Source organism: Ochotona princeps, chromosome 22 (assembly GCF_030435755.1).
Source record: "Ochotona princeps isolate mOchPri1 chromosome 22, mOchPri1.hap1, whole genome shotgun sequence".
NCBI lineage: Eukaryota > Metazoa > Chordata > Mammalia > Lagomorpha > Ochotonidae > Ochotona > Ochotona princeps.
Window position 1 is genome coordinate 23867286 of NC_080853.1, and position 12113 is coordinate 23879398.

General features: G+C 40.4%; 1 protein-coding gene across 2 annotated transcripts in view; it reads left to right on the top strand.

Annotated features, from left to right (window-relative positions):
* RALGAPA2 (Ral GTPase activating protein catalytic subunit alpha 2) overlaps positions 1-12113 on the top strand; it is a 259317-nt gene that overhangs the window by 92249 nt on the left and 154955 nt on the right. Inside the window, exons 16-18 of one of the 2 annotated variants that reach the window (XM_058679223.1) lie at positions 1505-1669; positions 5430-5570; positions 11256-11390. In XM_058679223.1, the coding sequence (XP_058535206.1) occupies positions 1505-1669; positions 5430-5570; positions 11256-11390 (441 nt within the window). The remainder of the gene's footprint in view (positions 1-1504; positions 1670-5429; positions 5571-11255; positions 11391-12113) is intronic. The other variant, XM_058679224.1, reaches the window with a different exon arrangement.

Genomic DNA, 12113 nt, shown 5'->3' on the forward strand with positions numbered 1-12113 from the left:
CTTATATGCCACCTTGTTTTTTTTAAAACATATTTTACTTTGTTTTATGATATAGTTCGATAGGTTCTGGGGTTGCCTGTTCCCTTCCCTAAGGCCCCTCCCCCCACATTGATTTCCCCTCTAGTTATACAGTGGTTTTTTTTTTTCTAATAATGATGTTAGATGTCTCTTATATCACTCTCTTCCCTTGATGAGAATGATGAATTTCTGAAGAGTCTGTGGAAAAATAAAGATGATAAAAGGGAAGTAGAGTGGACACAGCTATGTCAGTTAACATAGTAACAGTCAAAACAATAATGGCTAGTGCTTTGTATAGATCACCTCACCTCACATTTATGATAACGCCATGAACTAGATATTGGTGTTATCCTATATGACAGACAAAGAAGCTGAAGGACAGAGACCTTAGTGACTGACTCGTTTGAGATCAGATAGTTAAGAAGTAGTTGGGACCAGAACAGTGGTGTATTAAGCTAATCCTCCACCTGCAGTGCCTGCATCCCATATGGGTGTCGGTTTGAGTCCTGGCTGCTCCACATTCTAGCTCCCTACTAATAGCCTGGGAAAGGAATGGAGGACAGCCCAAGGCCTCGGGCCGCTGCGCCCATGAGGGAGACTAAAAAGCTCCTGTCTTCAGGCTGGTCCAGCTCTGATTGTTGCAGTCATTTGGTGAGTGAACCAGAGGATGGAAGATCATTCTCTGTGTCTTCCCCCACCCCCTCTCTGCAGGATGTGAGTATTCAGTATAGAAACACTTGTCTTCTGAGTTCTAGACTAGTAAAAAATGGACACTCAAACAGAGGCAGACGAATGTGGCTGTCAAAGCAAGCCATAGGTTACAACCACCTTCTGCTATGGAAATTTGAAGTGTCCCCTTCTCATTCCTCCTGTATTCGTTTTGAATCTTTGACCTTTCATTTCAGTAACTAACCAGAGCAACATGACAGGCAGAGTTGAGTCTCAGCCTACAATATCTGATGGTTACAGAGCTTTGATTAAAAAAAAGGATGTTATGTTAGTTTTAGGTTTTCAAAACCTTGCTGTTTGAATGAATCTATATTTGAGTTTTTCACCATGGGTTTCTCAGGGGATTTGTAGAAGGTTAGAGTCTACAGGATGAAGTGATATTTTCACTGCAAGATCTCTGAGTTTTGTGGCTTTGGGCTATCACAGGAATAGTAGTAAAACTGTTTACCTTGTTCTTATACAGAGAAGGCTTATTAATTTGCTCTGTTGCATATGGGATTTAGTTTTATAATAATAGGATAACATTCCTGAGACTTTTAAGAGATTCATTAGAATACTTTGGCAGTCAGAATGTCTGGATAACTAACCATTTAAATGACTTGCTAAACTGCAGTATAAGGGAGTAGTTCCTAATTTGCAATGGGGGAATCGGCAGATTGTCTGTCACTGCCTGAGTGCCATTTGCTGAGCAACACAGGCAGACAAACGTGTCAGCGTAGCCTTCAAATGACCTTTTTGACCCTGCATCCTTTATCAGGCTGTGTCCCAGAAACTCAGAAAGGAACTACCGTGGGCCGGTCCTTTTCTCTCAGCTGGAGAAGCCACCCAGATCTGGCTGAGCCCGTGAGGGTTCGGAGCGCCACCACGTCTGGAGCCCCTGGGGCCGAGAAGGCCAGAAATAATGCTCGTCAGAAGACAACTGGTGAGCACCCTAAGTAGTACCCCCAGATCTTGTTATTATATAAGATGGGTTTATAGGAAAAATGTACTTTAAAGTTCTCAGAATTTAAATTAGACCTTTTATGAAACAAAATGCCTCTATATCCTTTTAGCTTTCTGTTCAGTTTATTGTTCAAATCACAGCTTCCAATATTTCTAAATCCTTCATTGTGAAAAAGAACATTCAGTGTTAAATAGTAAGTGAGATATTTTTCTAAAATTAGAGTGTCTTGTTTGAACTTTGAAGAAAATAGATTCTTGGTAAGTTCAGCATGGTTGCATTACTGTCACATTAAGCAGCGTTATTCTTCAGAGTGTGGAACCTGTGCTTGCAGGGACAAAGGCAGTGATGCCCCTTGTTTTCAGGCCTAGTTGGAGACATTTTCACTTTTGTTGTTTTTGGAAATTTTAGCTTTCTATGTAGTATTGTCTTTGCAGTCTACCCAAGTTAAAAAGAACTTGACCGAGATTCCCCAAGTTAATGGATTGTTTTGCTCTGCTAGAAGAGGAATCTCTGAAAGGAAGTTTATATCACTGAGACTTGACAGAGCCACCCTTTCCCTCTGCAGTAACTCGGAGGATGTAACTTAGATTTTAAGGATCTTTATCTCAATTTCCTGTGGTTTGCTTCATCACTAACACCATGTTTGTAATGCATGTGGACTTCAGCAATCACGTGGCCCTCACCCTTGAAGCAAGACTCACTGAAGCCTAACATGCTTGACAATGCTGATTAAAAGTTTACTTCAGGGCCCGGCGGCGTGGCCTAGCGGCTAAAGTCCTCGCCTTGAAAGCTCCAGGATCCCATATGGGCGCCGGTTCTAATCCCGGCAGCTCCACTTCCCATCCAGCTCCCTGCTTGTGGCCTGGGAAAGCAGTTGAGGACGGCCCAATGCTTTGGGACACTGCACCCGCGCGTGGGAGACCCGGAAGAGGTTCCAGGTTCCTGGGTTCAGATCGGTGCACACCGCCCGTTGCGGCTCACTTGGGGAGTGAATCATTGGATGGAAGATCTTCCTCTCTGTCTCTCCTCCTCTGTGTGTATCTGGCTGTAATAAAATGAATAAATCTTTAAAAAAGTTTACTTCAGATGCACTAGATTCTGTTGTGTTCTTATAAAAATATAGTATCTCTTAACTCTGTTTCATGCTACTATAGCATTAGTTGGTAATTATCCACTTATTTTTGTTTCCCTCCTATTCTACTTATCCTTGCTTTCCTTTACTCTGTTTCCTGAGGAAAAACCCAGTTCTCGATAATAGTTTGCTCATTCACCAGTTGCCCTTTCATTCCAACTCCTAAAGCATCTTTTCTACTATAATTGGGTCCCCAAGAGAAAGGGATCAGAAGATTGTGACAGTCATAATATTACCAAAAGCGATCATTTAGAACAACTTTTCCACGCGTTTTAATAGATAGCAAATTGTAGTGTGTGAAATATTCTGTATATGAGGAGAATGGCAGAACCCACAAAGGGCTTGAGAAAATGCTGGGGACAGTTCTGCCCATGAGGTTTTGTTGTAAGAGCTGTCTGTTGTCTGAGAAGCTGTGTTATGGGAAAAACAAGCCTGTGATATGTTTGTAGAACATGTATTTAAAGCCCTAAGCCTGGCCTTTGCATGATTAATGAATTTCTTTTAAATTTTGAGAACTTTGAAAGATAATGAAGTTGAGAGCTATTTTGTTGGACAGTTCTGTCTTTGTATGTTTTATATTTAGTTGTTTATAATATATGACTATATAATGTATTTTATATTTTTAAAGAAAATGAAATATTATGAATCTCAAAAGCTGTGGGCTCTGAAAATTGTATCATAGTATTTGATAAACCTGTAAAGTCTAAATATTAGTGGTTTCACTTGGTTCTGTTCTGTTTTTTTGTTTTGTTTTGAGATTAATTTATTTTGCTTGAAAATCACAATTACAAGTGGGGAGAGAGAGAGAGAGATCTTCCATGCACTAATTCACCCCTCCAAATGGCTCAGCAGCCAGAGCTGGGCCAGTCTGAAGCTGGAAGTCAGGAGCTTCTTCTGGATCTCCCATGTAGATACAGGAGCTCAAGGACTTGAGCCATCCTCTGCTGCTTTCCGGGACCGTTAGCAGGGGCTAGATCTTAAGTAGAGCAGCTAGGAAGTAAGCTGGCACTTTTGCCAGCACCACAGACAGGAGGTTAGCTTGGTCACACCATACCTACCCTTAGTTCTAATGCATTTATGTTGGGAAATAACTTACGTTTTCTTCTTTTAAAAGGCCCAGAATATTTTTGTGATAAAGTCTGATTTGTGTAGAAGCCACCGTGTTATAACAAAATGTGAACTCAGTTTTTACAGCCTATAGAGTAAGATGCTTCTTACGGGAGACCCGTTTGACAGTAACTTGGCCTGCCAACCCCCAGTCTCAGTATGAAAAAAGGTTAAGAAGATCATGTGATGATTTTACTTCCAGATTTCACTTAGAGAAAATACCGCCGGCAGTGTCACTAGGGAAATACAAAATCACCAGCTGCATGGTAGAGAAATGACAGTTAATTTAACTGAGAGTACATCAGCGTGTAATGTAAACGCCTGGCAAGGAGAGGAGTGCGGGCTCTAGAGGAGAGCTGTGTCCCTGAGTGTGAATGGTGGCAAGAGCTTTGTGTACAGTGAGTGAGGGATCAGAGCAAGTCTGACTTAGTGTCCGCACAAACATTTCACACTTCATTATTTCTAACATAACAAGTGATCACTATGGAAAACATGCACAATCAATTGATTTTTAGAAGAATAACTTTTTAAAACAACACTCAGAAGTCTCCTGACATGGTGAAAAATAAATAGATCTTTCAGAAAATTCAATGTGAGTTAGTTTAACATTTTCATGAAGTATTTTTTTTCACTTGTATCTTACATATGTATGAATTATGTGTACCTAATCACATTGCAGGTGGACCACTCTTTGGGAATTCTGGTAGACAAAGGATAGGAGAAAAGAATAAAATTTTAAAAAAATCATTTCACTTTCGGCAAATATGTAACTACATTTTTAGTTCCATTTTATTAATTCACATAAAAATAATAGCAAGTAAATTTTCACATTTTTTGCTATGGACACAACTCATATGATTGGTTGTGCTTTTATACATATGAGACATATTGTCGTGTCTGTTCATTTGATTAACAATGTTTGGAAAACTTGCAGACATCATCAAGCTGACACTAAGAAAGTGGAGTTTAGTGAGTATGAAATGTGGTATGAAAGGGTGAGTTTCATGGAGATTTTTACATTTTCAAATGTTAAATGTTTTCATGCTCCACTTGACTTTCATGTATTCTTGAGCTTCTGGGATATTTAATTCACTAAATGATTTGTTTTGAATACAATCATCTCTGTAAATCCACTTCTGAGCTACTTATTATTTATACAAGATTGTCAATGGTAGGCCAAATTTCCACCTCTCTCATCATGAGTTTTTCTGTGTATATGTCCTTTAGGAAGGGAAATCTGATGATAAAGTATATCAATTCACCAGCCCAAACATGAGTCTGATACACAGCAGGGAAAAAGAAAAACCTAAACATAAAATATTTGAAACTTAAATTATTTGCATCAGAAGGCATGGCTGAAAGTTGGCTATATTTGGAGGGTATGATTAAATACAGTGAGTGACTTCCTTGAAAATTTAAAATGACCTACTTTAAGTGTTTAATAAAAGGAACCCAGGGAAAGGTCTTCTGACATACTTATCACTTTGTCTCTCCTGGAAGCGAAGCGCAGCCAGTCTATCAGCAACTGTGTGCACCTCTCTGAGCCCTTGCCTGCCACTAGGAGCGTCCCACTCCTCCTCCACACCGTGAGCGTGCTCTTCCCTGCTCTCTCTTACTCCTCTTGCTCTCACAGGCTCTCAGGTACTGTAACCCTGTCTCATGTGTCCATCCATGTCTCTGGGCTCCTCCCACTTGCCTCTGGCCCTTGCTTCATTGGCTAATCCCCATATCACCTGGTGCCTGATGGTGGCACTTGCTTTCAATTCTGGTATATATTGATTCTTGTTTTATGTCTTGTTTGATGGTCAAGAAGATGCCTACAACACTGTGGATCTTTTTATTTTCAGTTAAAGAGGATAGAAGGATTTTTTTCAGTCCCTAGTTTTTAATAGGGGGAAATATGTTACACCTTTCTTAGTGGGTCTTGTATTCATAGAATGCCTATAGAAAGGAAGGAAATTTTCACAGAAGTTTCTAGATGTTTTTAGCATGTTACTGTTAGAATATTGCTGTACCTTCTAGAAAATGAATAAGCTAGAAAAATTACATAAGCAAGATTTCCTTGGAGTTAATAAGTGACGATCATTTTGTATCAATCAGTGATAGTTCAACCAAGCAAGAACAATTTGAAAATATACAGAAATACTGCTTTTGGACTTGGGTGATTAAAATTGGAGTTAGCCATGTATAGTTTATTTACACAGTGCATCTTTTGGTGTGTTAGGATGTTACAGCATCAAAGCAACCTTTGGCTCCACCTTTATACAAGGATTTACTTTGCGCTTCATTGAATAATGACTTCTATGTCTACTTACTGTTTAGTGATTCTAAGATGTTCTTGTGTTTTTATTTTCAAAAATCTGGCATTATAAGTTAATATGTTTTTAATATTGGAGATAGCCTAACTGTAGCTTTCTGTACCACTAAATTATGTTATAATGTGGTTTGGCAAAAAAAAATTAAGTCCTTTGAAGAGTATATAAAATGCTGTTTTATTTAATTTACAGAATATAAGAGAAGAAGTTAGTTTTACTAGGATTCAGGACTATGACGTTACTTAGGAAATCCTTTGTCTCTGGTCAATAGTGGGTGGAAAACATCAAAACCATTTATGGGAAAGGGTTTCCTGTCAGATTAATGACCAGTATCAACTTTTTGATTATTTGGCTTTCAAAGAAGGCTGTTGTTTAGAAGTGATTATAATAAAGAATTTCAAACGTTTGCCCCCTGTGTGACTGATTTACACTCAAAAGGAATTTTTTTCCCTATAGTGAAATACTTTATTTCACAATCCATTTTTTCCATATTGTTTCGCTTAAGTTTTTTACTAGTTTTTCCGGAATATGTTCTCACAAGAAACCTCTTCCTATTAGTAACTTAATTTTGGACGCTTTGTTCTCCTTCACTGTTAAATTGGTTCCCGCGTATGCATGCACAGTTGGAATAGCACTTAACTTTCTTAGAACAGTGGTTCACCACAAAGGGTGATTTTGATGATGTCTGGAGACATAGTTGACTGTCAGGATGGGACAGGTGGATGCCAGGGATGCAGGTAATCTTCTACAAAGATCAGGCTGCCACAGCAAAGAGTTAACTGGTTCAAAGTAGCAAGAGCACAGAGGCTGAGAAGGCCTGCCTTTGGGTTAGTCAGGCGGGTCAGGCTGGGTCTGCACGTTGCTGTCTTTACCGTCCTTGTTGCTGGTCTCACAGTGCAAAGGGTGAAAGCACGGGCAGGCACGATCCTTGAACAGTGTCCTGCTCCATGTTTCTGGAGCTGCTTCTAGGTCCAATGCCTTTTGTGAGTTGGGCCTCAAGATGATTTCCATTGTCTTTGGTTCTGCCAAGGTCATTGGGCAAGACAGTGCTTGGTAATCCTGAGTGTGAGGGTGTACATTCTCCATGCTTGGCATATTACAGGGTGGAATTTGTGTTCCAGTTTACCCACTCCTGGATAATGTGAAGACGCTTTTAATTTTGCTTTCTGATCACAAATTCTTAACTGTATCAGTGATCGCTAATTTTGTTTCCAAATTCAAGTTAACATTTCTTGGTTTTGTTTCTGATTTGTATGATTAGTTAATCCACCAAAGTTGTTTTAAAAGGAAAAACAACAGAGAAGTCCTTCCTTGCCACACCCAGTGTATCTAATTTGGATCCTTTGGGGATACTTTATTTGGAACAGAATCTGTGGAGGTTTTTTGGGAGAATCATAACCACTTTTTTGTATTAGTGTGAATAGCCACAGTAAGAAACATGTAGGAGAGAGACGGCAGCTGAGCTGATTTCCCTGTCTTTCTAAGTGAGAGAACAGTAGCCTTCCAGCTACTTTGCCATTTTCTCCACCTTTCGTGTTGCATAGTCATCTATCAGATACCAGATTTTACGTTTCTTTTTGAAATACCATAATTGTGACGATTAGCATATCAGCCATCTTCCACAACGCTGTGGAGACTTGCAGGAGGGAAACCTCGCTTAGGCCCCTCTGTGACTTGTTCATGGGTTTCCAGGAAGTGCTAGTGGTCAGGTCCTTCAGAGAGCTTGATGTTGCAAAAAGCCTTACAGTGACTTCACCTGTGCCTCAAGTTAGTACTATGCACAGTGTTTTCAAAGAATAGGAAATTGCACTGTTAACTTCTCTTTATGCAACCTGAGAAGCAAATGAAACCCAAAATTTTATTTATTAAAGAGTCAGCCTCACTCCAGTTAGTAAAAGTGATTAAGAAAGCCTTAGCTAAAAAAAGCAAGTGAAATTGCTTTAAAAAGTAGTAGTCAGATTTCTAGAGAAAGAAATGTTATTGAAGAGCTTCTACATTTAATGTAATATAATCATATTGACTCAGGAAAAAATCTAAGTGATTCTTATTTGATCTTTTTGGTTTTTTAATGGAATGGTGTTTTAGAAAGCAATGGTTTTGTAATGATACTGTGTAATTTATACTGTCAAGAGATGACCAAGTTACTGCTTTGATCATTTCGGTTATTAGGATTAGAAGAGATATTCGATTATTTGATTAGAAAGAGTAAATGATTTGCAGAATCTGAAATGCATTCAAACAGAATGTGTAACATTCAGAGAAGGATGTGTTATATCTGTTAGGATTTAAAATGTAAATTATGTGGTTTAGGTTGTTCTTTTTGTGCTTTGACTATCAGGTCATCCTCTCTCCTGGTATTTAGTGCTACATAGTAATGTTATAGTGATTTTCATGTCACAGCTTGGATGTAGCTTCAGCATAAACTGCTTTCTTAAGAAATAAAACACCAGCAGAGGGAGCCCAAGAACTGTTCAAAAAGGGAGAAGATATTGAGAAAATGTCTTCATGATTCATTTGACCAGCACACAGAAGACATTTTGAGTTTATGCTCTTAGTGTAAAGAAGGAGAAAGGGCCCAGAAACGTGTATGTGTCAGTGAGGAGATTGGGTTTAGCTCGAGGGATAAGGCCAGTTGGAAACCGTGTTTTTCACCAGGTCCGCTTTGATAGCTCTGGAGGTAGCTTGAGCTCCTCCAACAGCAACTCTCTTGGCATTGTGGCTCTCCCTTGCCTTCCCACTCCAGGCACCAGTGTTTCCATCCCTGCACTGCCATGCTTTCTGGAGTCCTGAGCTTTTTCCATCTCAGAAATCCATCCTGACAGTTTTACAGAAACAGAGCTCTAAGAGCTGCATGAGGCCAGCCTGCTGGGAAGTCAGGCCAGCTGGTGGTGGCGGGCTTTTGGTCTGTCTGCTGTGTTGAGGACCAGTGGGGACACTCACATTTGGAAGTGGCGGTGCTGTGGCTGTACTGCGTTTCAGCAGATGGTGACATGCTTTAACTTTGGAAAGGTTCTGCCAGTATTGGATCCGTTATTATTTGCTTCTGCTTATAGCCCAGAAACCAACATCCACCAATTTTGGCATCAGGCTTAAGACAATAAAACCCACTCTTCCACCATCTATAAAAAGTAGGCACTTGCCAATTTTTAGGAAGCTGGGAAGCTCTTGGGCTCCCTCTACTGATATTAAATGAACTAGTTGGTTCATTAATAAACTTACCAGAAGGCTTCACCGTCTTGCATAATTGTAATAAACAACTGAAGAGAACAGCTGGAAGGCCTGGCCCCATGGTGTTGCCTGGCTTCTGTTGCCCAGTGCTGAAGACCGTAGAAGGAGCCCTGTGCAGAGTCTCCTCTATGCTTTTAGGTTGTGAAGATAAAGTCTGTACATGTGCCTTATGTTTCTCTGTGAGGAGATGAACAGTTCTCACCTATTCAGGAGAAGAGGCAGGCCAAGACAGCTGAGGAAGACAAGGCTTCAGTTCTGTTTTTGCTGCCTTGGACTATCTTTGTTTGCACTCTAGGCTTGGTTTACCATCAGCATCCAGCCTTATACATTGAGTTGTACATAAAAGACAATGTAGATGTCATAGATTTACAGTCTCGAAAGTGTGACAATGTGCCATAAAACGAAAATTTCATTTGGTTACAAAAAATAAAGATGTAATTTTTTTGTTGGAATTTCCTCCTATGTATTGAATTTGGAATTTCCCTTCATACAAATCTAGTTAGAGTAGGCCATCATTTTGACTTTATATGGTTCAGATCAAAGCATTATTTGGTGGGGGGAGTGCCCTATTGGCAGTCTCCCATTCAGGTGAGGAACCATATTAACACATTGCAATTTTATTCAGGCTTTTCTTAGTAGTGAAACTTCAGCTAATCGAAATCATCCAAAAAATATGATGTGAAGTTTATGTGGATATTAAGTTTTATTATGGTCCATGATCATAGTGTCTAGTGAGGAATGCGGCCATGGGGTTGACATGCAGGACCACCTGAAAAGTCCTGTAGGGGGATGTGCCCAGGGCCACATGGGAAGCAGAGATGATAGAGCAGGGAAAGAGTAGGGAGGTTAGCAAAGAGGAGTGAAGAGAGGAGAGGAGAGCAGGTGCCAGGTGTTAGCCTTGCTTGAGGCCACCATGAGCAGACCTCTTCATGTTGGATCTGTGTGTAGGCTGAGACCCAGGAGAGCCCAGTATTCGCCTCTAGGAACCTTCTGATAGTGGAAGGTCTCCTGTGACCTTCAGAAGAGTGGAGAGCTTTTAGAGAGACCTTTCTGAGCACTAGGAGGAGGAGGAGGAAGAGTGCCAAGAAGAAGCAGTACTGAGTTAGCAGGCTACTAAAGTAACCCAGGTGAAAGATGAAGTGACCCCACAGCTGTGTCTCTGGAGAGGATATTACGGTTATCCTAGTGCCTTGGGAGATCAGAGAGACTGGAATGAATGGTGAGGTTTAGAAATGAGCCAAGACAGAGCTCATGCTGCATGGGGAATAGTTTGTTGTCATATTAGCTATTACCCAGTGATCGCACTCCTCTGTGGCTTTCTGTTTAATGTCAGATATGTATTGAGTCTCCAGAAATATCAGTGGATCATTTTTGTATTCCAGTGATTAATTCCACTTTGTATTTGGTGACATACAATGTTAAATAATTACAGCATTTTATTTGGGACAAGTTGTGCATTTATCTGTTGTCTGAACTTCTCTTCCCTTGGCATGTATGCCCTCAAAGTTCCAAATGACCTTTGAAGGTCTCAGCCATTTGTGTGGCTTCCTTTTTATCCCTTTACTTTAGTGGAAGACTAAAAGACCATAGAACTAAGGAGGGAAGCATATTCTTGAGGTGGAGCATTAGTAGTAACAAGTACAGAAACCCTGATGATGATAATGTAAAATGTGGAAAAAGGGAAAAGCAAAAAGGTTCATTTTTAAAATCAGTTGTTTTAGATGGTGGTAGTACTTTTCCAGATCTTGAACTGCAACTCTGTGCTTTGTATTAATGCTTACAGAGGTGGAAGAATGTCAGCAGTCGGAAAATGCACCTGCCGCTGGGTCTAGTCAGCTCGTGGTGGGACAGCCGCAGGTGCTTCGAAGCAGCAGTACATCAGATATCACCGAGCCACTGAGCTCAGATTCTCCTCAGGGTATGTGCTGTCTTCTTCAGCTAGACAACTGTGCACTCTGGCTAATGGGAAAAAAACACTACTGCCTTCTACATATATTATACATATTTACTTCGTGAGGTTATATGTTGGATGCAAAGTATAATTTGTGGCAATAAAATGTTTTGCTGTTTAATATATATTTTTTTTAAATTTATTTATTTATTAGGCAGAGAGAGAGACATCTTTCGTGTGATAGTTCACTCCTCAAATTGCTACAAAAGTCAGGGCTTGGCCAGATCAAAGCCAGGAGCAAGGAGCTCCATACTGAATTCCCTGATGGGTTGACGGGGCCCAAGTCCCCAGGCCATCTTCTCTGCCTTCCCAGGTGCCCTAACAGGAAACTGGATTGGAAGCAGATTAATGGAAACCTAAACCTGCACTCCAACATAAAATGTGTGAATTGGAAGCAATGATTAAACTCACTGTACTATGATGCCAAAACCTAACATTTTAAATTATGCATATGTCTTGTGTGTGTGTGTCCACTTTTTTCAGCCAGGCTTAACTGACGACTAGAAAGAAGTCCAGAATTTCTTTAGTGGGAGGGAGGCTGAGACTGTTGTAAACCAAGGTGAGGAAGGGCAGCAGGTTAGGCAGGAGATGGGAGGGGATGAGGAGGATGCAGGGAAGGAGCGGTGGAGGGCTGTAGAGATGCAGACAGGTAAAAGGAGAGTGGAAACTGAGCAGACCTGTGGGAAAGGT